The 24,172-nt window shown below is 41.6% G+C and overlaps 1 protein-coding gene and 1 long non-coding RNA gene across 4 annotated transcripts in view; one reads left to right on the top strand and one right to left on the bottom strand.

The window, feature by feature from the left end:
* Positions 1 to 24,172, top strand: part of LOC142666471 (uncharacterized) — a 65,736-nt gene that overhangs the window by 25,393 nt on the left and 16,171 nt on the right. The window contains exon 3 of one of the 2 annotated variants that reach the window (XR_012851694.1): positions 12,341 to 12,432. The exons of the other annotated variant lie outside the window; for it this stretch is intronic. This is a non-coding gene — a long non-coding RNA (uncharacterized LOC142666471). The remainder of the gene's footprint in view (positions 1 to 12,340; positions 12,433 to 24,172) is intronic. 2 annotated transcript variants of the gene reach the window in all.
* TAF4 (TATA-box binding protein associated factor 4) overlaps positions 697 to 24,172 on the bottom strand; it is a 42,523-nt gene continuing 19,047 nt past the window's right edge. The window contains exons 3-16 of one of the 2 annotated variants that reach the window (XM_075846530.1): positions 18,883 to 19,055; positions 17,885 to 18,004; positions 16,068 to 16,187; positions 13,526 to 13,648; positions 12,415 to 12,504; positions 12,047 to 12,271; positions 11,109 to 11,256; positions 9,942 to 10,050; positions 9,648 to 9,817; positions 8,379 to 8,509; positions 7,526 to 7,651; positions 6,111 to 6,167; positions 5,899 to 6,018; positions 697 to 2,545 (exon numbers count right to left, since the gene is read on the bottom strand). In XM_075846530.1, the coding sequence (XP_075702645.1) occupies positions 2,378 to 2,545; positions 5,899 to 6,018; positions 6,111 to 6,167; positions 7,526 to 7,651; positions 8,379 to 8,509; positions 9,648 to 9,817; positions 9,942 to 10,050; positions 11,109 to 11,256; positions 12,047 to 12,271; positions 12,415 to 12,504; positions 13,526 to 13,648; positions 16,068 to 16,187; positions 17,885 to 18,004; positions 18,883 to 19,055 (1,880 nt within the window). In that variant the 3' untranslated portion in view covers positions 697 to 2,377. The remainder of the gene's footprint in view (positions 2,546 to 5,898; positions 6,019 to 6,110; positions 6,168 to 7,525; positions 7,652 to 8,378; positions 8,510 to 9,647; positions 9,818 to 9,941; positions 10,051 to 11,108; positions 11,257 to 12,046; positions 12,272 to 12,414; positions 12,505 to 13,525; positions 13,649 to 16,067; positions 16,188 to 17,884; positions 18,005 to 18,882; positions 19,056 to 24,172) is intronic. The other variant, XM_075846531.1, reaches the window with a different exon arrangement.

Genomic DNA, 24,172 nt, shown 5'->3' with positions numbered 1-24,172 from the left:
AATCAGTGACCAATCAGCGTCATACACTTCTCTCCATTCATTTACTCTGCAGATAGCGATATATCTATATCACTATGTGCAGCCACATACACAAACACCAACATTACTGCAGTGTCGACATACACTCCTCTGTACAACGCCCACTTGGTCTAAAGTAAAGACACGCCCACTTGGGCATTAAGAAACTCATTAGCATAAAGCTAAAATCGCTCATAAAGTGGTAAAAATAGATCGTTTTTCTAAATAAAAAGCATTACTGTCACCTACATTACAGCGCCCATCTCCTTTATATAGGAGACAGGGCACTTATAATGTGGTGACAGAGTCTCTTTAAAAGGGGTTTTCCATCAGAGACATTTATGACATATCCACTGGATTTGTCATAAATATCAGATGGATGCGGGTCCCACCTCCGAGACCTGCACCTTTCTCTAGAACGGGGCCCCCTAAACCCTCTTCTGCTGCTCTGTGTTGTGGCTGAAGCGTTTGATTTCCAACAATGAATTACGGAAACAGCGCAGCTCGCTGAGCTGTGCTGTTTCCGCTCCTCCCATAGTAGTGAATGGCAGTTACGGAAGCAGCGTAGCAGGTGAGCTACGCTATTTCCGTAATTCATGGTTGGATTTTTTTTTTTCTGACCCCCTAGTACGTCCGTAACTTCTGAGGTGATGTAATAACCAATACACAGAGACATGATACAGATAAATTCGTTTTTAATAAAGGAGTTAATTTTTCTTTCAATCCTATATAAAACAATAGCAATTAAAAACTTCATTTTGAAAGTAATATATTTACATATGAACAAGTAACTGTGCAAAATGTACAAGAAAACAAAATGGAAAGACAAGATCGGCAGGCGGGGAGAGAGACGACGACGTGATGTAACAGCGGTCAGATACAAATACTGATCAGAGTTCTGTGAACAAGGCAGAGAGTTCTGTAATAAGGGGACACACACAAAGCCAGACTATTTACACTCATAAAAGTATTACCAATCGACAGTTTAATACAGTAACCTCTGAAAATATAAAGAACCAATTAGTATAGTTTTTTTTCCCGCAATAAAAAAATAGGTACAAAGATGGGACTATTGCCATGGCGACAGAAAGCTTGTCTCCAGAGCTTGCATACTGTTTATTAACAAAATAATTATGGTTTTTACATAGTAATTTATGGTAGAACGGGAGAAATTGTGTTATATTACCCCCCCCCCCCCCCATCATGTGCCAAGAATTATCTACAGTAACTACCCCATAAAAATAAAATAAAAAAAATACAGCAAGCCATGTATAGACTTCACCACGTATGCCACAGAACTTTAAAAAAAATTTAAAAAAAAATTAACCCTTTCTGTGCAGAAACACAGACATCTCTGGTAGAGACCGGGCGAAGCGCTCAACATTAAATGAGAAAATAAAAAAAAAATGTAAAAAAAATAAAACAGTGCAAGTAAAATATATATATTTATCATAAAATGTTACCTTCCTTTGTCATATAATTTTTGCAATTGCCCACAGGATACATTTATTTATTTTTACAAACAAAAAAAAAAAAAAGCAAGAACAGCATTGCATTGTTTTGTTTTTTTTGTTGTTTTTTTTCTTCCAACGTTTACATTTTTTTTTTTTTCCCTACAGATAAAAACACTTTTTTGAAAGTTTTATTGTGGAAAATTATTTAAAAAACTGAGGTTTGTTTTAAACAAAAGGGTAATAAAATACACACAAAAAGAAAACAAACAAAAAAAGAAACAAAACTGTAGATTGTTAAAATTTCAGAGGCAAAGAAGTTTCTGGTCTGTGCATCCCACGGCAGTAGAGGTGTCCAAGCAGATAAAAACCAATAAATATGAATAGAAAGGAAGCAATGGGGTTGTGGGGGGGTCTCTGCCATCTGCAAAAAGAAGGAGCTATGCATATTTTCTGAACACCTCATCTGCAAAGATGGGGCGAACGATGGGTAAAAGATGAAATTCCAATTCATTGTTGAAATAGTTAAAAAAAAAATGTTTAAAATAGTTGATCCATTAAAAAGGAACAGGATTTCCTCATATGGCTTGTTTTGCAGAAGGCAGCTTTCCTCGTCGTGGGGTTGTCCGTCTAAAAATTCTCATCTCTTGCGGCTCCCTGTGCCGTTTGTGAAGATTGGAGGTTTCATTTAAAAATGGAAGGATTTTGCAGGGTGACAATTATACCGTGTCATAAACAAAACTGGATTGGAGGTGGTGCAAAAAAAATAAAGAATGCAAAATATAAAATAGTCCCAGCGAGGTGTCGGGGGGGGGGGGGGGGGGGGGTGTCGTCTTTGCAAAAACAAAACAAAAATACCTTGATCTTTTCCATTTTTGTTTAGTTTTTTTTTTCTTCTGTATTTGTTTTCACTTAAGGAATGCTTTATATAGCAATAGTGAATGGCTTGTCTCTCTCTCGTTTTCCAAACAAAATATGAGGTCCCTGAGATTGACTCGTGTTATCCTTTGTCTTGTAAACTGTCTGCTGCCACCTGCCCCAGAACTGCTGGTGGGCGTTGTACTTGTGCTCGATGCCTGCGGAGGAGGAGGACAGGGCTGGTTAGTCTAGTAACAACATGGCGGACGGGCGTCTGTCACAGAACTGGCAAAGCACAACCAAGTTTCCAGGTTTAGTGAATTCTAAGTTACTGGAGAAAGGTCCCCCCATTCAGTGTTGGGGAGTACTCGCCTATCTCCGGCAGCCCCATACATAATGAACGGAGAGGCAGCGCGCATATGTGACCTGCCGCTCCGTTCATACAGGGGACTCGGGACCCCCAGCCATCAAACATATAAGAGTATTCAATGAATTGAAAAAAAAAATTCTGGTATTTCTGAATCTATGCAACATTTTAGTTTCCTTCCTGCATGGCATATTTTACTTATCGTCACTTGTTTAATTAGCTGTCAGCACCCGAGTGCCGTCGAATGATTGGATCTACATCGTAATGTATTCCCTCATACCTTTAGTTATAAACAATGGGAGCTGCGGGACCCCCCTCAGATTTCATCATACGCTACCTGGTGTCTGCAAATGAGTTATCTCCCGGTCGGTGAAATATCGGATCCTGAGCAACTTCTACTAGTGAATAAATTGCGCTAACATTACATGGGGGGGGGGTCGTGCCAGGATCCCCCATTACTCCTGCCTTGGACCTCCCGAGAGGAAAGGATAGATAACCGCGGTGAGTAAAGGCCCCTTTTACACGGGTCAACTATCAGGCAAACAAGCGTTCATATGACCGCTCGTTCCTGATAATCGCATTGTGTAAACAGGGCAACGATCGGCCGATGAACGATCAAACGCTCCTTCATCGGCTGATTGTATCATTTATGCAGCATGAAATATTATGGATGTCGGCAGCACATATGTATATGGTATGTATACAGGGAGACCTGCTGCCGACATGATAGAAATGTAGGGGGGCAAGCGATCGTAGTAACGTTTGTTCATCCCCATGCATTGCTCCTTGTGAAAGAAGCAAACGAGCGCCGATCAACGAGCTGTCCCGTTGATCGGCGCTCGTTTACATGGCCACGTCGGGCCGTATAAGAGGACTTCCATTGCTTCCACTGGGTCCAGTTGAGGGGAATAGTGAAAGGGCTACACAGATTCCAGGTATAATTTTGGCGTGAAATCCCTGATCCGCGACAACTTCTATAAGTTAAGAGATGACTCTAACAAACTCTTATCACCATTTTGGTGTATAGGTGATAAGTTGTTGTGGTGGGAGAACCCCTTTAATAAGGAATTTAAACAGTAAGGGTCCTCTTACACGGCCCGACGTGTGCCGTGTAAATGAGCGCCGATGAACGAGACGGATATGGATGGAGTCGAGCGATCGTTACTCTGGTCGCTCGTCCCCAAACATTTCTATCATGTCGGCAGGGCGTCTCTCCGTTTACACAGGGAGAGATCCTGCGACAACAATAGTATTGCATAAATTATACAATCAGCTGATGAACGAGCGTTTGTTTGTTCGTTCATCGGCTGATCGTTGCAATGTTCACGCAGATCAATGAGCGGGAACGAGCGTACTATGAACGCTCGTTTACCCGATAATCGACCCGTGTAAAAGAGCCTTTGATGAAAAAAGTTGCACAAGTTTTCATTATCCAATAAAGAAGACTGGTCAAGTTTTTTAAGAAAATCAGGAGAAACAATAAAACATCTTCATCTAAGCTTAGCGGGTGCTGCAGTCTGCATTGTGGCTCTGGATGTTTCGTGATTAGAATTTTTTGCTGGTTTGTCAGAATTTAGTAGATGGTCACAGAAGAGTAAATCTCACACTTCGTTAAAAAGTGTGCAGCATCTGGTGAGGAGGTCTGCGAGACTAAGTTATTGTATAGAAGATGCCACAGCTCTGCTTCATACAGGAGGATCAGGCGCAGCCGGCTCTGAACTTCTCATGTGTAAGCTCCCACAGCAGAACAACATCTGTCCAAATGAGACGCTCCCGAGACCACCGGCTGTCTTATCTGCTGAATAAGCGTAAGGAGGCAATCCCTCACAGCTGTAATGTCTTAAAGGGACTGTATCACCTATATATTTTTTTCCAAGTTAAAACCAGATACTGATAAATATACTTTTTTTCCAGCCGGTTTTAATTTCTTTTTTTTTGTAGAATTTTGTATTCTATTTTTTCCGTACATGATTAAGGGGGCAGCCATGTAGACTGACCTGCTGTTGACAGCACTTAGAGATATGCTTTACAGCAGCCACATGGACCATAGGAAGCAATAGTGTGGAGCTGACCCATTGACTTCTATGGGATAGTGTTCTAGATCTGTTCTGTGACCTAAGCAGAGGTCATTGTGCAGGTTGGGGGGGGGGGTGCCATCACCTATTGACAAAGATGGATCCTGTGTTACCTATATATAGGCGATAAGCTGGCCATACACTGTCATCTGACAGCTATTTCTTCCGACTCCCCCATACACGCTAGGCCGTGAATGAGTTTTTAATTAGAAGGGAGAAAGCCTTATCGACCAATGATCAAAAGAATCAGGCGTGTTGAAATTCAACGTGCTCAACCCTTCCATCCAGCGACATCTGACATTAGTCAGGACGATGCCATACACATAAGATGGTCGGTCGGTCCCGACTATTTCGGCAGGTGCGGCCAACATTGATCTAATGTGCATGCCCAGCTAGATCGGTCAGTGTAATCCTGCCTGTGATAATAATGTGATGACTGCTGAGAAGTGATCTCTACAGAACAGGAAGGGTCAGTCCATTGTAAGGCTCAGTGGCCAGAGTGAGAACTGCAAGATTTTAGGATTATTTTTTAATATTGATAATGACAAAATATGTTTACCATAAAAACTTGATTTAAACAAGAGTTAATTTTCTGATGAAACTTTCCCCTTAAGTAGTTTTGGAAGGATAGGATGCATCTTAAATCCGTACTGGATCAAGACTGGTGTTATCCCAGGACTCACCACGTTTTGTCCTCTATTGTTTACAGGTAGAAATCAATTATGTCAGCTGGGGGTCACCTTTGTAAACCGTGCATTACAACTCAGTTCTTTAGTTCTTGAAGCATGTATTGTTCAGAAAAGCCAGAATTTCTGTCTTAAACTCCTAAGCAAGTCAGGCAGCTAGGTCTCCAGCTTCAGAAACCCCTCTCAATCAGCTGTTAACGCCGGGGGAAGCTGTGGCCAGCCAGACATTTCCGCCGCAAGGGAAATTTAGTATTACATGCCCGTAATGCATGGATGGGCCTGGTCCACCAGAGCGAGAGACACTCATTGTTAGTAGCTCTCCAGTTTTGCTCATAGGAGGGGGGTGTCCTGAGGGTGGATCCCCCTATGATGTCCATACGTATAACAAGTTTTTTTTAACCTGGTTTCAGTAAAAGGCACCATTAGACCCTAAAAACACTAACCTCTGACCCTGAACCGGGGCCCGGTGAATCCACTTTCCTCTTTTTTCGAGGACCAATAGCTGCTAACGCCGTTAAATTTGCATCTCTCTGCCTCATTTGTGCCAGTTCCTGCTGTTGCATCTATAAAGGAAGAAAAATACAGATTATTATTACAGCGGCACTTCTGTAATCACAAAGACACGGCTGCAAATTTAACATTATACTTTACATACCTCCTTGGCTTTCTGTTTTAGCCGTAACTGTTCAGGATCTTCCTGCCGTGATCGAGACTGTGAAGCCAAAAAAAGAAAAGTGAGATTTCACCGAATCCGAATCTATATACAAAACTGTCAATTATCAATTCTGCTCTGAGGCAGTAGAAATCAACCAATGTCTTGGTATATAATAAGGGCATGTTTATGGCTCTACAGTCGGGTTGCACGATGCATCGAAATATCGATACTATATCCATCATGCTGACCGCGCACGCACACTCGTTGTCAGGAGCGGGGCAACGACTTCTGATCTCCGCCATTATCCCCTTGAATGATACGATCAAAGCTGACAATTAATAGTAATTAACCCCATCATGTACCTCACACATTAACCCAATGTTGTCCATTATGACTGAGAAACATGATGGGGGTTAATTACTATTAACCCTTTCGGGACCAGACTCATTTCCATTTTTATGCTTTTGTTTTTTTCCTCCCCACCTTTCAAAAGGTCATCATTTTTACGGGACAAGTTGTACTTTATGATGGTACTATTTAATATTATGTGTGACGTACTGGGAAAAAAAATTCAGAATGGTGTGGAATTGGAAAAAACAGCAGTTCTTCTGTTTTCTTATGGGTTTAGTTTTTACAGTGTTTACTGTACGGTGACAATTACATGTTATGTTTATTCTGCAGGTCAGTCGGATCCACGGTGATACCAAATTGATATAGTTTTTGTTATGTTTTACTTTTTTTTTTACATTTTTTCTTTTATTTAGCCCCCCCCCCCCCCAGGGGGCTTGAACCTGCGATCATTAGATCGCTTATGCCATAGACATCAATATCACTATATGGCAAAATCAGTGCATTGCTATTGAGACCTGCTACAGGCAATCTTCCTATAGCAGGGCTGGGAGCGTTCACAAGGCTCCCAGCTGCTAGACGAATACACCGACTCCCGCGATCTCGCTGCGCGGGAGCCGGTGACCGGCCCCAAAGTGAAAGGGGCAGTAAAAACCCCTCAGATGCCGGTGGTCACATCTGACACTGGCATATGAGGGGTTAAATGCTTGCGATTAGAATTTTTTTCTGATTGCAGGCATTGCCACTGGGTCCCTGCTGTGTAACACAGCTGAGAACCGGCGGCTATGGAAATACCCTTTCCCGACTTAAATCGGAGAGACGGGAAAGGGTTAATGTGAGTCACATGGAGGTTCAAAATTCATCACACCAGAAAATGGAAGAACTTTTTTTTATTATTATTGTTGGCCAAGTATCGAGTATCATTTTGGTATCGAGAATCGAAATACTACACAAGCATCGGTATCGAAGTCTAAATTCTGGTATCGTAACCACCCTAGTCTACAGTATATAACGCACAGGTCATGGAAAAAATGTGCCCTTCCCCCTTCTTCGCACGGTACACCGACCTTCGCTGCTCGCATGAGAATCTCCCGCTCCTGCTCGTCCTTTCTCTGTTTCTCTATTTGGTCAAGCTGCTCAAAGAACTTGAGTTGCGTCCGAACGTCACTTGACTGCTCGTACCGGTCGTCCTCCTGCAGACAGGATGTGAGATTGGGGGTAAAAAAAAACAAGTCTAATATACAATAATGCAAATGACATCCCTGAATGGTTCTATATAGTAACGCTCACAGTACACTGGCCCCGCACTAGGGCCATCAAGTACATAGTGGTGCCACCTTGCAGCTATTGCCTTTTTTTTTATTTTTTTATAAACCTGCCATCCACAGCAATGCTGAACAGCATGTAGGAGTCAGAGCAGTGTGTATATACGTGTGCCAGCGACACTGCCCCTACAATGCAACACTCTTATCTCCGCGGTGGTCCAGCACTCACATAAAAGCAGACAATCAGCCGCCACCTGTAGGTAGCGATGACCTTTCTGTGCCAATTCTGCAGTCAGAAATAAGCACTAGAGAAGATTGTCAGAAGTTATCACAGATGCATTGTGTTCCAGGACAGTGCCAGGAATCCAGTACGACATTAGTATGTCCCGGACAGCAAAAACAAAGTCCTGCAAGTGACCCTCGCGCTACATTATGGCTACCCTGGCCCTATGAAATACTAATATTTACCATTCTAACTAGGATCTGAAAGGCTTTTCTATGCAGTCATAAACCCAAGTCCAATTCACTTTGTAGCTCCCCAGACCGTGAGAGAAGACAAATGTGAATACATTTATGAGACGGGTTGAAGGGTTTACATTGCTGGTTTTACATTTCAGCACAAGTCCCAGTGTTATCCATCTATTGTACAACTAACCTTATGAGAAATGTTTTTTTGCTGAGCCGTCTCGGAGATTTTCTCTACAATGTTCTGAAGTCGCTGCTGTGTAGCGTGAGAAACATAACCGACCACGTCCGGGTGGATTTCTGTAATGCCGTGTTTTTTACCTAGAAAAAAAGAATAGAAACACGTCAGATAAAGCAAGGGTGTATTAAAAAGGACAGGCCAGCTGCTGCGGTGGACAATTGTCATGGCTCTTGGTACAATCCTCTAGTAGTTGGACTATCTGCCATCCACACTTGCCCCCGGACAATGCCCTTGTTGTTTGGACATTTACACTAGTCTGTGCCCACCAAAAAAAAACCTGAATCGTCTGCGGAGGGATCTATTATTTGTGCTATATGTATATTATTTCAACTGAGCTCAACAGGCCTCACATAGAGGTGATTTCAACAAACTTCTGCAGACTCATCTCTTCCACCACATCTGATTAACCAAGAGAACGGAGCTCATATATACACAGCAGGAAATTAAACAGCACCTAACCCCACCCCCCACCCCCCACCCCCCAAAGGGCTCTAGTTAGTAACAGAAAAGGGGCATCTGATTCTGTGATTTGATAGCTCTCACCATGCCAGGTGTAAGGGCCGGTTCACATCACCGTTCGCTTTCCGTTCTGGGGTTCCGTCTGAGGTTTCCGTCGGGTGAACCCCGCAACGGAAAGTGAAAGCACAGCTTCTGTTTCAGTCACCATTGATCTCAATGGTGACGGAAACATCGCTAATGGTTTCTGTTCGTCACCATTCCGGCAGGTTTATAGTGGAGTCGACTGCTCTATTGATTCCGTCGGAAAACCGGAAACCTGCCAGAATGGTGACGAACGGAAACCATTAGCGATGTTTCCGTCACCATTGATATCAATGGTGACTGAAACGGAAGCTGTGGTTTCACTTTCACTTTCCGTTGCGGGGTTCACCCGACGGAAACTTCCGACGGAATCCCGGAACGGTGATCTGAACAGGCCCTAAATCACATAAGTGGCCTGAACTGTTAAAAATGATGATTTCTGTCATCGGAATTAAAAATCAACCTGACATGCTAAACCTGTATTATCAGACAGGTCACACGTCCAGAGACGGGACAGGCACTTTCTGCCATCGATATTCTATAAGGAATCTTTGATTTCATGTAAACACTTTTTTTTACAGTTCGCAATCAGCATAATCTTTGCCAAATCTCAGTGTATAAAACCCAAATCAAAATGCATCTGCACACACACACTATAGCAAAAAAAAATGACTCTACCGATCTCCAGTATCCTTCGCTGTAGTAAAGCAGGTAAAAGGAAGGTTTCGTCTTTGCAGGATCGCGTTAACGTGCCCACCAGTTCAGAATTTGTGGCCAATATCCGCGCGCTTTCTTCAGACAGGTTCACACCAGCCATGGACGCTACGTCATTAATATCATCGTCGTCTCTGAGGAAGGTATACAGGAAGATGGTTAACAGACGGTGATAATACAGGAGAAAAATAGCCACTAATAGCGAGCGCTTGCTATTGACCAAGCACGGATGATGCCGCCATCGTAGGGTCTGCTCACCTGAACGACCCTCCCCCCGGTTCTTTTAATTTATTCTTCTGTGCTGCAGCCACTTGCGCTGACATTGTGGGAAATGTTTTGTTCCCTGTTATGATGGTTGGTTTCACGACTGGGACGAAATACAAAAAGAGCATTACATACCAATGCAGCAGCGCAATAAAGTGGAGCACATTTGTACTTTTTGGAAAAGGTTAATAAAAACACTCAAAGAGGCTCTGTCACCACATTATAAGTGCCCTGTCTCCTATATAAGGAGATGGGCGCTGTAATGTAGGTGACAGTAATGCTTTTTATTTAAAAAAATGATCTTTTTTAACAACGTTAGGAGCGATTTTAGTTTATGCTAATGAGCTTTCTTAATGCCCAAGTGGGCGTACTTTACTTTCGACCAAGTGGGCGTTGTACAGAGGAGTGCATGACGCTGACCAATCAGCATCATGCACTCCTCTCCATTCATTTACACTGCACTAGCGATATAGTTATATCACTATGTGCAGCCTCATACACAAACCCTAACATTACTACAGTGTCCTGATAATGAATACACATGAAATCCAGCCTGGACGTCATGTGTACTCAGAATCCTGACACTTCTGAATCTTTTTTGTGAGATTCCAGCAACGTATACGAAATCTCGCGAGATCACGGAGGTAAACGAGATTTGGTTTCACTTGCCGGAATCTCACAAAAAAAGATTCAGAAGTGTCAGGATTCTGAGTACACATGACGTCCAGGCTGGATGGTCATGTGTATTCATTATCAGGACACTGTAGTAATGTTAGGGCTTGTGTATGAGGCTGCACATAGCGATATATCTATATCGCTAGTGCAGTGTAAATGAATGGAGAGGAGTGCATGATGCCGATTGGTCAGCGTCATGCACTCCTCTGTACAACGCCCACTTGGTCGAAAGTAAAAGTACGCCCACTTGGGCATTAAGAAAGCTCATTAGCATAAACCAAAATCGCTCCTAACTTTGTGAAAAAAGATCGTTTTTTTAAATAAAAAGCATTACTGTCACCTACATTACAGCGCCCATCTCCTTATATAGGAGACAGGGCACTTATAATGTGGTGACAGAGCCTCTTTAATTTAAAAAAAAAGTATAGGACCAGAAATAACGATTTGGCTCAGCCATGTTCTTCCATTATTTGAGTCCGCACTCACCTGTCTGTAGCTGGTTTAACTGTATTTGTTGTGGAGTAGTGAGCATTATCCGGCTTTGAGGTTGTCTAAGTGCTACCATGGGCGTCTGGGTCAATGTGACCTGTGGGGGCCGCACCACTGCTCCTGCTTTATGTGCCTGCTGGATTACCTAAAAATGAGGCAAAAAGCAAATTAGTCATAGGCCACAGATCTCTACCTGGAATCACACCAGAATAAACCGATATTTTAGGGCAAGGACGAAAAATCCCAGGAGCCAGAGAGACTAGAAATGCACGATCAACTTCAAACTGACTTATTCCTCATTGCTGGGCCACTAAAAAGAACGTTCTGGCTCCTACAGTGTTATAACTGGAGCCTAAAATCTTTATGTATTTTGTCCTCCGCTTTTTAGGGATTACCTAATGCCTTTTGTGCATAGAAATCCATGTTACTCCCTAACTAGGGCCATGGAAATAAAGAACTTCCATTTGTATGATGAAAGAAAAATGCAATTTTAACAGTCCAGATGTGGTCCCAGGACAAACAGATGTATTATGGACCGCTGCTTATCTTTGGCCGCCATTACAATGCGTCATGCTTTGTACCTCAACATAATCAGTAAGGCTCTGTTCACATCTACGCTGGCTTTTCTATTTTTGTGTTCCGTCATAGGAACAGGAAAACGGAAGCCCCGCGTCAGTCGCATGAAGTAAACCGACAACGTTCAATGGTAACCTTTGAGTTTTAGCGGTTTCATCGTGTTTCCGTCATTCAGCCGGACAAAATAGTGAAGCATGCTGCGCTTTTCTGTTTGGCAAATGACAGGATCTGCAACGGAGATGTGAACAGAGCCTTATAGGCAGGCTCAGCACGATCATAAAGATGGGTGCACGGAGCTCTGATTAGACAGGTTTTTTTCGGAAGATGAACAAGAAGTTATTCTCTCTTTGCGTTTGTACCAGTGGGGTTGGTTGTCCAGGTTTGGTTTGTGCGAGGCTGATGACTGGCTGCTGTAATGTATTAGTGACGGTGGCAGTGGTCTTGCCGGCTGTACGTTGCACAGAGCTGTTTAACATGACTGCGGTGAGTGCGGTCGTGGCCTGCGTGGGGGGCTGTTGCTGCTGACTCTGTTGAATGAAGGCTGCAGAGTCGGGCGTCAGCTGGCGCAAGGCAGGGAGGCTCCTCTGTAAAAAGAAAAAAACAAGATGAAAGATTTTACCTGATGTATTGAAAAGTCCTTTCTTTATGTTCAGGAAACAATGCAGGGACTTTGTATGCCGCCTGTCCCTCAGACCGGATGCTATCACAACTGAAGGCAGCGTCTTACCTTCAGAAAAGGCACAAGGTAAGGTTGAGGTGAAGAATTTAGTTCTCTGTATAATCTACTGGTGAAATCTTCAGCTTCGATTTTCCCGTCCTGTGAGGGAGAACAGAACCGACTTAAATATCATTTGCATTCGGTAACATTAAGATCACAGTCAGTAAGGTTTGAGCAGATCTCCGAACTTTCAGCACCGTCTGAAAACAAGATATATGTTCCTTTAAATTTTATCCAATTTGGAGTCACTATCAAAATCTGTTTTTGTTCTGCTTTTTCCCCAAAGTAAAACTCCAATTATTTTGGTGTTTAATTCATCCCTGCAATTGTATTTACTTCTGGATACCAGAGTCTGTCTCATTTTTACAATTCAGCATATTTACACATGAACGTCCACTTTTTGGGGGGGGAATTTCTTGTACAGACAACTCAAATTTGCACAATTAGACCTAAAGTTAGTAGGCGCATCTGCAGCCCACTACCTGCCATCCTGTTACCTCAAGAGCTGCATGCAAAATAAAGACGTCTTATCACTCTCAGGCGATCAGCGGGTGAATATGGCTGATCCATACAGTAATAATCCCCCATCCCAAGCCTCATCCTCTGCCGATATTACAACGCCTTCACTGTTCATCCTCTTTGCTGATAACTTGATATAATAGACATTCAATGCACTTCCAAAGCTTTCCTATTACTAACTGTGCCCTGATGTGCATATGGCAGGCTAGGTCATAATGCCATAGAAGATCCAACATATTAATAATACTGGGACACCCTGGTATCCCCAAATGCAAGCAGCGAAAACAGTGTTCACGAAGCACATCTGCTCTAATATAAAAGAAAGCCGAAACGCGTAGGCACGTTTCAGAAATTCTTTGAGATCTTTCAGAACGCGAGTGAAACCGTCCTGTCCAGTGACCACTAATGGACTTATGACTGCGACGTGCCCTTGGTTTACATAAAAAACACAAACAAAAAAAAAAACACATAAAAAGGTGGCCATCTAAAATGCAGAAAATCTAAAAATGTTAGGACGGCTGCTACAGAATAAAGGTCATTGGTGAATAGTGATCACATGATGCAGATAAATAGTCGGCGATCACAATACGTGACATCTTACCAGCAGATTTTGCACAAGCTCTTTTACATTAGCTGCCGTCTCAGAGGACTGTTTACCCGATGAAGCCAGCTTAATTAACGTAGATAAAAAATTCTTACATTTCTTCACATTTTCCATGGTTTCCTGTAGAAAGACACACACGTGTACATGAAATATTCCATACAAAGTCTACCGGCAATAATAAATCCTACAGGCACATAACCTGTACATTATCAGTCACATTTTCAAGTCTGGCTGTTTCATCACTTACAGAATCGGACAATGGTCTCACATAAATCGAGAATCGGGGTGGTCTACGGCTTACAGTGAATCCGCCATATCAAACAAACTTCTCTCCATACTGTAATATTTCAGCACCCTGAATGTAAAGTGTAATTCCACTTTGTAAATACTTTGCTTTACTTTTTAAGTAATGGATTTTCATGTTCTTTGTATTCATATCTGTAGCTGGTTTCAAAATTATGCTGGTTGCCCGTGGAAACAGACAGCGGTTTAGCTCCACCCCCTGCTGTCAGACATGTGACATAACAGCTTAGTTGTCATCTCAGCACCCGCACTGCTCTCTGGTAACAGGAAAACAGCTGAAATCTGAACATCACTTTAGACATGAATGGAGAAAAAAAAAACATCTAAGGCCCCATTCACATGGCGTTTGTGATATCTGCCGAGCAAAATACATTTTTAAACACTAAAAAAGTATTGTAGCATATAGCTCGGCGTATACATAGACTATAATGGGTCAAACGTAGACCAAAGTAGCATCCGTTTGTCATGGTTTACGTTGGGATACTGTTTTTTGAAAGTACTAAATAGTGTAGTCTGCTACGCTATTCTGTACTTAAAAAAAAAAGGTATATACGACGTAACGTTTTTTTTTTAGCGTCTATCTAAATCGACGACGTATGCTATACGTTTGTATCCATTTATACAGTAAATCTCAGTTTTTAGTTATTTTTTGGTTTTATTTTTCGACCAGTGTTCACTTTAAAAAAAAAAAAGTATACTTTTTTTAGGTAAAAAACGGACAGAAACGTATACAGACGTATGAGTATACGATAAACATACACAGACGTAAATAGAAAATGGTCCACATTTCTATACGTTTTCAATGGTCCACGTTTTTATAAAAGAAAAAAGGAAACGCTCGGCGGATAGCACAAAACGCGATGTGAATGGGGCCTAATAAGTACAATATAAACAAAGCAAAGTATTTACAAAGTTCTTCAAGTTGGTTGGTATTATAAAGTTGTACTTTAAATTAGCCAACTCATTGGACTCCTGGCACTAAGAGCGCCACGGCCCCTTCATTTTGCTGATCGACAGGGTCCTCAATGTTTGAGTCCTGAAAAAATGTCCATATGTAAAGAAGATTGTCTGCCAAGATTCTCTTTATGTCTCCATCATTCTGCAAGTAAATATCTATTGTTCACATTCCCCCTTTTAGTAACTCCATGCTCTGCACATTCAACACAATTCACTGTTCAAAAACATTCATCTGCAAGAATAAAAAAAATATATCTATATATGGTCTACTAATGTATTCAACCGAAGGTATTAGCATAATACATATACTTAAGCCCCGTATATAACCATACGTGCTATGATCAGCCATATAATATAGAATGTGTATCAGAAACGTAACTGGAGAATAAACCCAACTAAATTGGCAGGTTGTGCTGATTTTCGTCCGTTGTTTATAGCCACTTTTATACAATTTTCGGATAAGAAACGGGGCATTTGATTTTATATTTAGGACTGTATATGCTGCCATCTTGTGGCCAGAACATATATAGCAACCAAACTGAGAAAAGAGAGGTTGAGATGCCCTTTTTCTATCCTTGGTTGGTGAACTGCACAACTGCAAAAAGAGACCTAACTACAGAGATGTATAAAAGGCCACTAGATATACAATAAATGTGATACCAGTTCTGCTATGCCGATATGATCACTTGAATTTACAGACCCAAATCTTGAGGCTGCACTACTGAGAGATTCTGATGACAACGTGTCCGCTAATGATTTCTGTCAAGTGCAGACCTTGGGTGGATTCTGGTTGCCATCTACATCCCTATCTGGCTTTCAAGATTGCCAAAAATGTGTGAATTTTTTAATGATTTTTTTAAATTAATTTCTTTTAAACCACACACATTGTCCATGACAAAATGTACAGTAGTGCAGCCTTAGGCTTTGGGCCTGTAACTTCAAATAAATATTCATATAAAATATATCCAAAGATGTCCATCAAGGAGCCTTTTATAAACGTCTTTAGGTAGGTTTAGGGAGCCGTCCTCCATACATCATGTACTTTTAGTTTATTTAAAGGTCATTAAAAATTATATTTTTTATAAATAAATTTCCAACACGTTCCAAAACTTTTTATCCCCGCCAGTGGACTAGATAGGAATTTAGAAGATTTGTGAGATTTATTTTCTCATCAAACACCCAGAGCAATCTGGGATCCTATACGGAGCACCGTTATTTCGATAGGTGCAGATCTGGAATTAGTGAAGGCGCAGCCGGGTTGTGGCATTGGGCGTTGTACCGTGGTGGCTGTCGTAGGGGTAGCAGCTCCTTGCACCGGTCTCTGAGGAGTTCCAGTCTGTACGGCCGTTGCTGTCCCCAATGTGGCAGTTTGTGCCGTGCTGCCGAGTACTATCTGATTCTGTGCAGAAGAAACAACACGCACATTATAACTGGCAAATAGGCATAACGTCGCCACTCAGCCAGTCACACAAAGACCAGTTATAAAAAGCTTCCGGAAATGTGCTAAAGCAGACCATGCTGGCATTGAACTACAGCACCAACTCTGCTATACAAACATTGGCTGCCAGGGATCCTCATGGTTGCACTGCCAATATTACACTTTGTATGTAAGATGCATAGAATTCCTGCAGCGTTACACTGCATATAGTGTCAGAAAGCTGCATCCCAATGTAGCCCCCGCTCTTTCCTATTATAATAGAGAATGCTAAAATAAGTTCCAGACTGTATGCTAAATGCAGCTCCGTATTATTCACCTTAAAAATATGTCCGCTACCAGTAATATTAAAAATAATCCAGTGAACTCTTTAAAATTTGCATTGGCACATTGAGACCACTAGGTGGCAGGCACACAACACAATCTGATATCATTTGCTAAAGTAATAACCCCTATTATATTGAAAAAAATAAAAACACATCACATTCAATTCGAAATGATTTATGTTATTGGATGATCATGCAGAGCAATCCATGCCAAAAAATGGTGGATGTGACAAAAAGAATCAGGGAAAAATGACCAATAGATATAAACGGCTCCAGATGCCCAGTAGTATTGTGATGTCATCATCTGAGATTAAAGTGCAATTCTGGCTGTACATACATTTTGCGGAGGTTTTTCAGGAGTCAAATGCCGATCAGCCCGTCCATACAGGTGGCCGTGCCTTGTACTGCAGCTCGGTCGCATTCAAGTCATTGGAGCGGAGCTGCTGTACCAGACACAGTCATATGAACGACGCTGGGACGGTGTAAACAATGAATAGGCCCCATCATTTTGCTGGTCGTCGGGTATTGGTGGTCGGACCCTCAACAATCAAACATTAATGGACTATCATAAGGATCGGCTATTAATATTTGACTCCTAGAAAACCCATTTAAATCTACAGAGCAAGTGGGGTCATTTTGTAAATACTTTGCTTTTTGTTTTGATTTTTAGTAATTTCCATTCATGTACAAAACTGCTTTCAGAATTCGGTTTGTTGCCCCTGGATACAGACAACGGTTTAGCCCCACCCCGTTGTCAGATATGTGATGTAAAAGATGTTATTTAAAGGTCATGTGAGCTCCCACAATGCACTGCTCTCTGGGAATTGGAAACCAACAGAATTGTGAATTCAGCTTTAGACATCAATGGAAAAGGAAACATCGTGTTACTTCGGATCAGGACAAGAGGAGTAAAGCAAAAGATTTATAAACTTTGTCAGGATTTTATGTAGATTTTGACAGCAAAATGTTGTAACGTGTTGTTCAAAGTCGGAGTTTTTCTTTCCGCATCATAAAATCGGAGGTGACTGGTATTGCACTGTGAATGTAAGGCCGGGTTCACACATGGGTGACTGTGCTGCAGCTCAGAAGAGAGTCACTATCGCTGAGGAAAAACACAATAAAAGATGCCCAGTCTGAACCCGGCCTAAACAATAATAAATAAAACAGATTGTAAAATATTGGAATAAGGAATAACTCCAGCATACCAAACAGTGATGACATCATAATGCTGCGCCCAGGATATACAGACATATGAATGAGCGAAGCGTGACCTATATGAACGGTGTAAAACTTCTATGGATTGATGAATCAGTATTAAGAGTGAAGAGGACTCACCTGTACAACAGGGGGGCGCTGTAGTGTGGTGGTGGGCTGCACGGTGGTCGGTGTCTGAGACACTTGCTTGATGATGGTAGTTGGCGCTACCTGCCTTGCCAGGAGAGGTGCTCCAGGAGACTGCAAGTCAGTAAAGTGAAATTTTAAGCCACAGGTTGTCACTCGCTGTCAATGTGTCTTAGAAACAGGACAGACCTTATCTCTGATAAGCCTGGACATACTCAACTGATTGAAAGAACGACATGTTGATGCCATTTATAAACCTAATATTTTATGGAGAACAGTGGCCCTCAGCTGTTGCCAAACTACAGCTCACAGCATGGGTTGTCAGGGCATGCTCGGAGTTGTCGTTTTTGAGAAAAAAAAAACAAAACTGGAAAGCAACAGGTTGTAAATCACATATGTAAGTTAGCAAGAAGTAGGGGACATATAAAAAGGGATAGTGACTGCAGGACCAGACTAATTAATGCCTCATGCGCTGGCCGTGTCCCGTCAGTGATCCGAGGAAAGATAGGACATGTTCTATCTTTCTACGGATCGGAGAATCGGGTCACTTTTCACATACCCGATTCACCTGCTAAAGTGAATGGGTCCACGAAGACTATCAGGTGCCACTCGGATGCCGTTAAAAACAACCCAAGTGGCACATCGGTTGTGTGCAACTGGCATAAACAGGATTTGTTTGTAGTCTGTTACCATGGAGACACATAGTTCTGCATAGGAGTTGTAGAGACAAACCGATAGTAGATTCTTGGGACTATTTGCAAAGAAGATCAATTTGTCATTTCAGATGCAATGTAGCCAGTAGTCCATACAGCAGCTCAATTGTTCCTGACCCCCTGTAAGCACAACTAGGGGGGAGGAGGGGAATTATGTTCGCTCGTACCTGTATTTTCAGGTTCGACTGGAGGTGTATTTAAATAACAAGTCACACAGGGTTTGAGGGTAGTTACTTTATTACCTTTTTTTTTTTTATTATGTTGTGCTAGCGAACATACCTGCACCGTGGAGAGCTGCACCGGCGGGGCACTGGTAGGAGTAGCGGGCCGTGTGGCCATTGCATTTTGGGCTTGTGACTGGGCCTGTGCTTGAACCTGAGCCTGCATCTGAGCCAGAGCCTGCTGGGGGATCATTAACAATTGACCATTTTCACTCCGAACAAGGACCATCCCTGAAAGACAAAAAGTTATATGATCAAAGTCTTTATACTAAACATAAAGCTGCGACAAACCACGCTGGTGTAAACATGTGCGCGCTCATCAGTGCCCTGGCATTTGTGAACAATCAAAATACCAATAACCCCCAGTTTACTAAAAAGTCACGCGCATTAGTAAAGGTCCAAGTAACACCAGTACTTGGGCCATAGAATACCATCCCTCATAGGAAGAATTCTGCAGATTTGTGCCGCATACAGTACGTTGGCCAAGGTCTCCCCATCCTGATAATGCAAGAGCTGTACTACTATCACAGATCCTGGGAGCTCCAATGCACCAAATCAGAACCCAGTATTGCCATAGATAACTATGGACGTCTTGAATTGTATTATCCAGGCACTTCACCAACTATCTGACAAGTCAGTGGTGGAGGTTCACGATCAAGAAGAGTACTGCCGCACTTCTGCGGATCTCTAGCTGAAATCAATTCCCACTGAGTCCCACTGATCGCTAATAAGAGACTTGTCAACACAGAGATCTTATTAACCCCTTAATGACCGGGCATGTTTGTACCTTAATGACCAAGCCAGATTTGTCAAATCTGGTATGTCTGACTTTATCAGAGAATAACTCTGTGAAAGTTTTGAATATCCAAGTAATTCTGACATTGTTTTTTCGTCACATGTTGTACTTTATTTTAGTGGTAAAAGTAGACTGATACGATTTGCGGAAATTAATAAAAAAATAGAAAAATGGAAGAAATTTTGTAAAAATTACCATTTTCCCCTATTTTTAACTGCAATATGTCACATATGTACACACATACTGTACAATTTTTTTAATTAAATATATATTTCTATCTCTTTACTCCATTTTGGCAGCACTTTTGAAAAAATAAAATAAATTTTCAGCAATTTAGAGGACTTACAAATTGAATAATAATTTTATAAATTTTGAAGTACATTTTGTTTTCCGGCACCAAGCCAGGTTTTCAGAGGCTCATAGGTCTCAGAGTGATGGAAACCCCCACAAATGACCCCATTTAGAAAACTAGACCCCTTAAGGTATTTACCTAGTGGTATAGTAAGTATTTTGACCCCACAGTTTTTTGCTAAATTTAATACATAGCAGGTGAAAAAAAAAAAATTTCACTTTTTTTCATAAAAGTATCAGTTTGAAGACCAATTTCTTTGTAAAGCGACCATGAGAATGAAGAAACACACCACAAAATCTATCACCCTCCCTCTCCTGTTTTCAAAAATGCCCCCATTGTGACCCTAATGCGCTGCCTGGACACACGGCAGGACCCAAAATGAAGGGAGCCCCCGGAGGCTTTCAGGACTCCTATTTTGCTTGAAAATGTTTTAGGCCCCACTGTACATTTGGAGAGGCTTTGAGCTGCCAGAACGATAGAAACCCCCCATAAACGACCCCATTTAGAAAACTAGACCCCTTAAGGTATTTATCTAGGGGTATAGTTAGCATTTTGACCACACAGGTTTTTCGATAAATATATTGAAATTAGTCTGTAAGAATTAAAATGTACTTTTTTTCTGAAACAACATAGAAATTTTTATTATTTACAAGGAATAACGAAGAAAATGCACCCCAACATTTGTAAAGCAATGTCTCCCGATTACGACAATACCCCATATGTGGTAATAAACGGCTGTTTGGACCCACAGCAGGGCTCAGAAGGGAAGGAGCGCCATTTGGATTTATGATTTTGCTGGAATGGTTTTCGGTGCAATGTCGCATTTGCAATACACTGGAGGGACCAAAACAGTGGAAACCCACCAAAAGTGACCCCATTTTGGAAAAACCTTCAAGGAATTTTTCTAGGGGTATAGTGAGCATTTACACCCCACGGGTCTTTTGCAGAGTTTATTAGAATTAGGGCGCGAAAATTAATATCAAAATTTTTTCCACTAAAATGTTGCATTTTCTCATTTTCACAAGAAATAAAGGAGGAAAAAAACAACCATTTTTTTATAAAGCAATTTCTCCCGAGTACGGAAATACCCCACATGTGGTCATACGTTTTTTTCATTAGAAATGAATTAACCCTTTCAGGACTGATCCATTTTTTGCTTTCATATTTTAGATTTTCACTCCCCGCTTTCCAAGAGCCATAACTTTTTTATTTTTCCATCAATAGAGTGGTGTGAAGGCTTATTTGTTGCGGGACAATCTGTAGTTTTCATTGGTACCATTTTGGGGTACATGCGATTTTTTTTGATCACTTTTTATTCAATTTTTTTGCAATCCTGAGCAAAAAACAGGAATTCTGACACCGTTTTTTTAGGTTTTTTTTTTGCGGCGCTCACCGTACGCAATAAATGACATTTTTAATTTATTCTGCGGGTCGGTACGATTACGGCGATACCATATGTATATAGGTTTGGTCCTTTTTTTTAGCGTTTGCGCAATAAAATGACTTATTTATAAAAAAAAAAATTTCTGTGTCACCATATTCTGAGAGCCATAATTTTTTAATTTTTTAGTCAAAAAAGCTGTGTAAGGGCTTGTTTTTTGCGGGACGGATAGAAGTTTTTATTGGTACTATTTTAGGGTACATGCGACTTTTTGATCACTTTTTATTCTTTATTTAGGGAGCGGTGGTGACCCAAAAAATTGCGATTCTGTCGTAGTTTTTTATTAATTTTTTTTGGGGTGTTCATCGTGCGGGAAAAATAACATTATAGTTTTATAGTTGGGTTCGTTACGAACGCGGTGATACCAGATATGTGTACTTTAACGTGTTCATTTTTTTTCTATAATAAAAGTCTTATTATAGGAAAAAAAGCATTTAGTGTTTATAGAACTTATAACTTTTATTTTTACACTTTTTTTAAAACATTTTTATTACTTTTTTAACTTGTCCCACTAGGGGACACTTAGTCTTGCAGCTTTGATCGCTGCTAGAGTACATTACACTACACACGTAGTGTGATGTACTCTAACTGTCATTGTGACGTGACTGTCACACTGACAGGAAGCAGAGGAGGAACGGCCGGAGGCTGCTCCTCCGAGGCTTCCGTGCATGGCAACCCGGAGGTCATTATCTGACCTCCGATTGCCGTGACAAGCATCGGTAGCCCCCACGATCACTTCGTGGGGGCTGCTGATGTGCTTCAAACCACTTAAATGTGGCGACGGCAATCCGTCGCCGCACTTAAGGGGTTAACTGCCGAAATCAGCGGCGATGGTCCGCTGTCCGGCAAGACTGATGTCTCAGCTGTCTAGGACAGCTGTCAGCGCGGGTCTGTCACTCTGTGTTTACACAGAGTGACAGTTTGAAATGCGGACGAAAATGAACGTCATGGTGCGGGAACTAGCAGCCGACCATGACGTACATTTTCGTCCTTGGTCGTTAAGGGGTTAAGGGCACTCGATGGAGAGCTCTTCAAACATGTCTAATTGACGTATCATAGGAGAAGGGAAAAAATTGTGCGCTGTCAATGTAACTGTTTGCAGTGCGTCTCTGCATCTATTCTACTGTACAGATGCGATAAAAACAAAATTAGCGTAAAAAAGTGTGAAGAAAAAAAAACGCTCTCCGTGGCCCCTTCTATGCCTTAGGCCTCACGCACACGACCGTAGCTGTGTGCACGGCCCATGATTGCAGCACGGACGGCCGCGGATTGTCATCCGATGACACTGCAGGCCGCCTGCAAATCACGGACCGTGAACACATTGAATTCACATTGGTTTTCGGCCAATAGAAATGAATGGGTCTGCAATTCACCCGCAGATTTTCGGGTGAATTGCGGCCGCAAAAACACGTTCGTGTGCAAGGGGGCCTTACACTTTCCTGCAGTGTTATAGAATAAGCACTAATCATGAGTCTACTGGCCGGCACCAGTCACTTCTTTATACTGGGCTCTGACATTGCCCAATAGTAGACCTGTAGACGTTTTTAGACTTCAGTCGTCTCCAGGGGGCACGGCAAAGCTCTGTTTACATCTCGTTTTCTGCCCTTGTTCGGCGTAGTAGTCAGGAAAGCTGGCACATACACTAAATGTATCCATAGGGCCCCATATACCCGGCATATGCTAAAAGAGTGTTCTTTTTATAGGAAAGTATAGCTGCACTTTCCAAAGACAAACAGTAATAAAAAATTATATATATATATATATATAGATCTCGCATGGTATTTCGATATTTTTATTACTATGGGAGGTGGTATACGTCGCAGCCTTCCGTCATGACTTCTACCTCCCACGTCAAATCGAGATGTGACCAGCGCCTAACCAGAGGGTGCATCCATCATCGGTTACTCTGGTCACAAAAATTGCCACAAAAAAAAACGCAATTTGCAGTGAAATGTGGACACAGCCTTAATGTGCTAGCATCTGCTAACATGAAATGCTGGGGCTGAATTTTACCATTTAGTTGTACCTCCCAATCTATAATAACTACAGACAAGTTGAACGCAATTGAAAATGAATCAAAGCAATTGCAAAATAAAAAGTTTATTATACTTTTTTATTTTAGCCCTTTTATTAACTTTATTTGATGGACCTGGAAGATAAGACACCAGTAAGAAAAAAAAAAAAATCTGTATTTGCAAATAAAAATGTCATTAGAATCAGAAAATAAAACAGAAATATAAAGTACACAGAATAAATAAACAAACATCAAAGCTGATAATATTTTCTTGGAGTTCCTCCCTGTGCCTGGAGAGGCATTAATCAGAGACTTCCCCATGGAGGGCAGACCGAAGGAGCAGAAATAATAAAAATGATGCATGAAATATACTAGACCGTTCATCACAGCGAGTGACATTTATGAAGAGATCTACTATCCAGTGTTTCTAGGATTTCTTGCTGTGAGGTAGTAAGATTTCCTCCATCGCTTCTAATTCAAAAGTTATGTGATGGTATTATAAATAGTCCTGAAGATTCATTACACACAAAGGGTGAGATAGATAGATAGATAGATAGATAGATAGATAGATAGATAGATAGATATGATTGAATTGGGAGTAGTGAAATATCTGCAAACGAATAGACTTATCTGGCCCAATTTATGCATGTTCATATAGCATAGTCTACAGCTGCACCATGTACATTATGGCCTCAAACACAACTGTGGTTTTTACGGATCCATGCTGGGTGAACGCGAATCCGGA

This window comes from Rhinoderma darwinii, chromosome 13 (assembly GCF_050947455.1).
Source record: "Rhinoderma darwinii isolate aRhiDar2 chromosome 13, aRhiDar2.hap1, whole genome shotgun sequence".
NCBI lineage: Eukaryota > Metazoa > Chordata > Amphibia > Anura > Rhinodermatidae > Rhinoderma > Rhinoderma darwinii.
The sequence above is the reverse complement of the archived record's forward strand: the minus strand, read 5'-3'. Positions and strand labels throughout refer to the sequence as shown.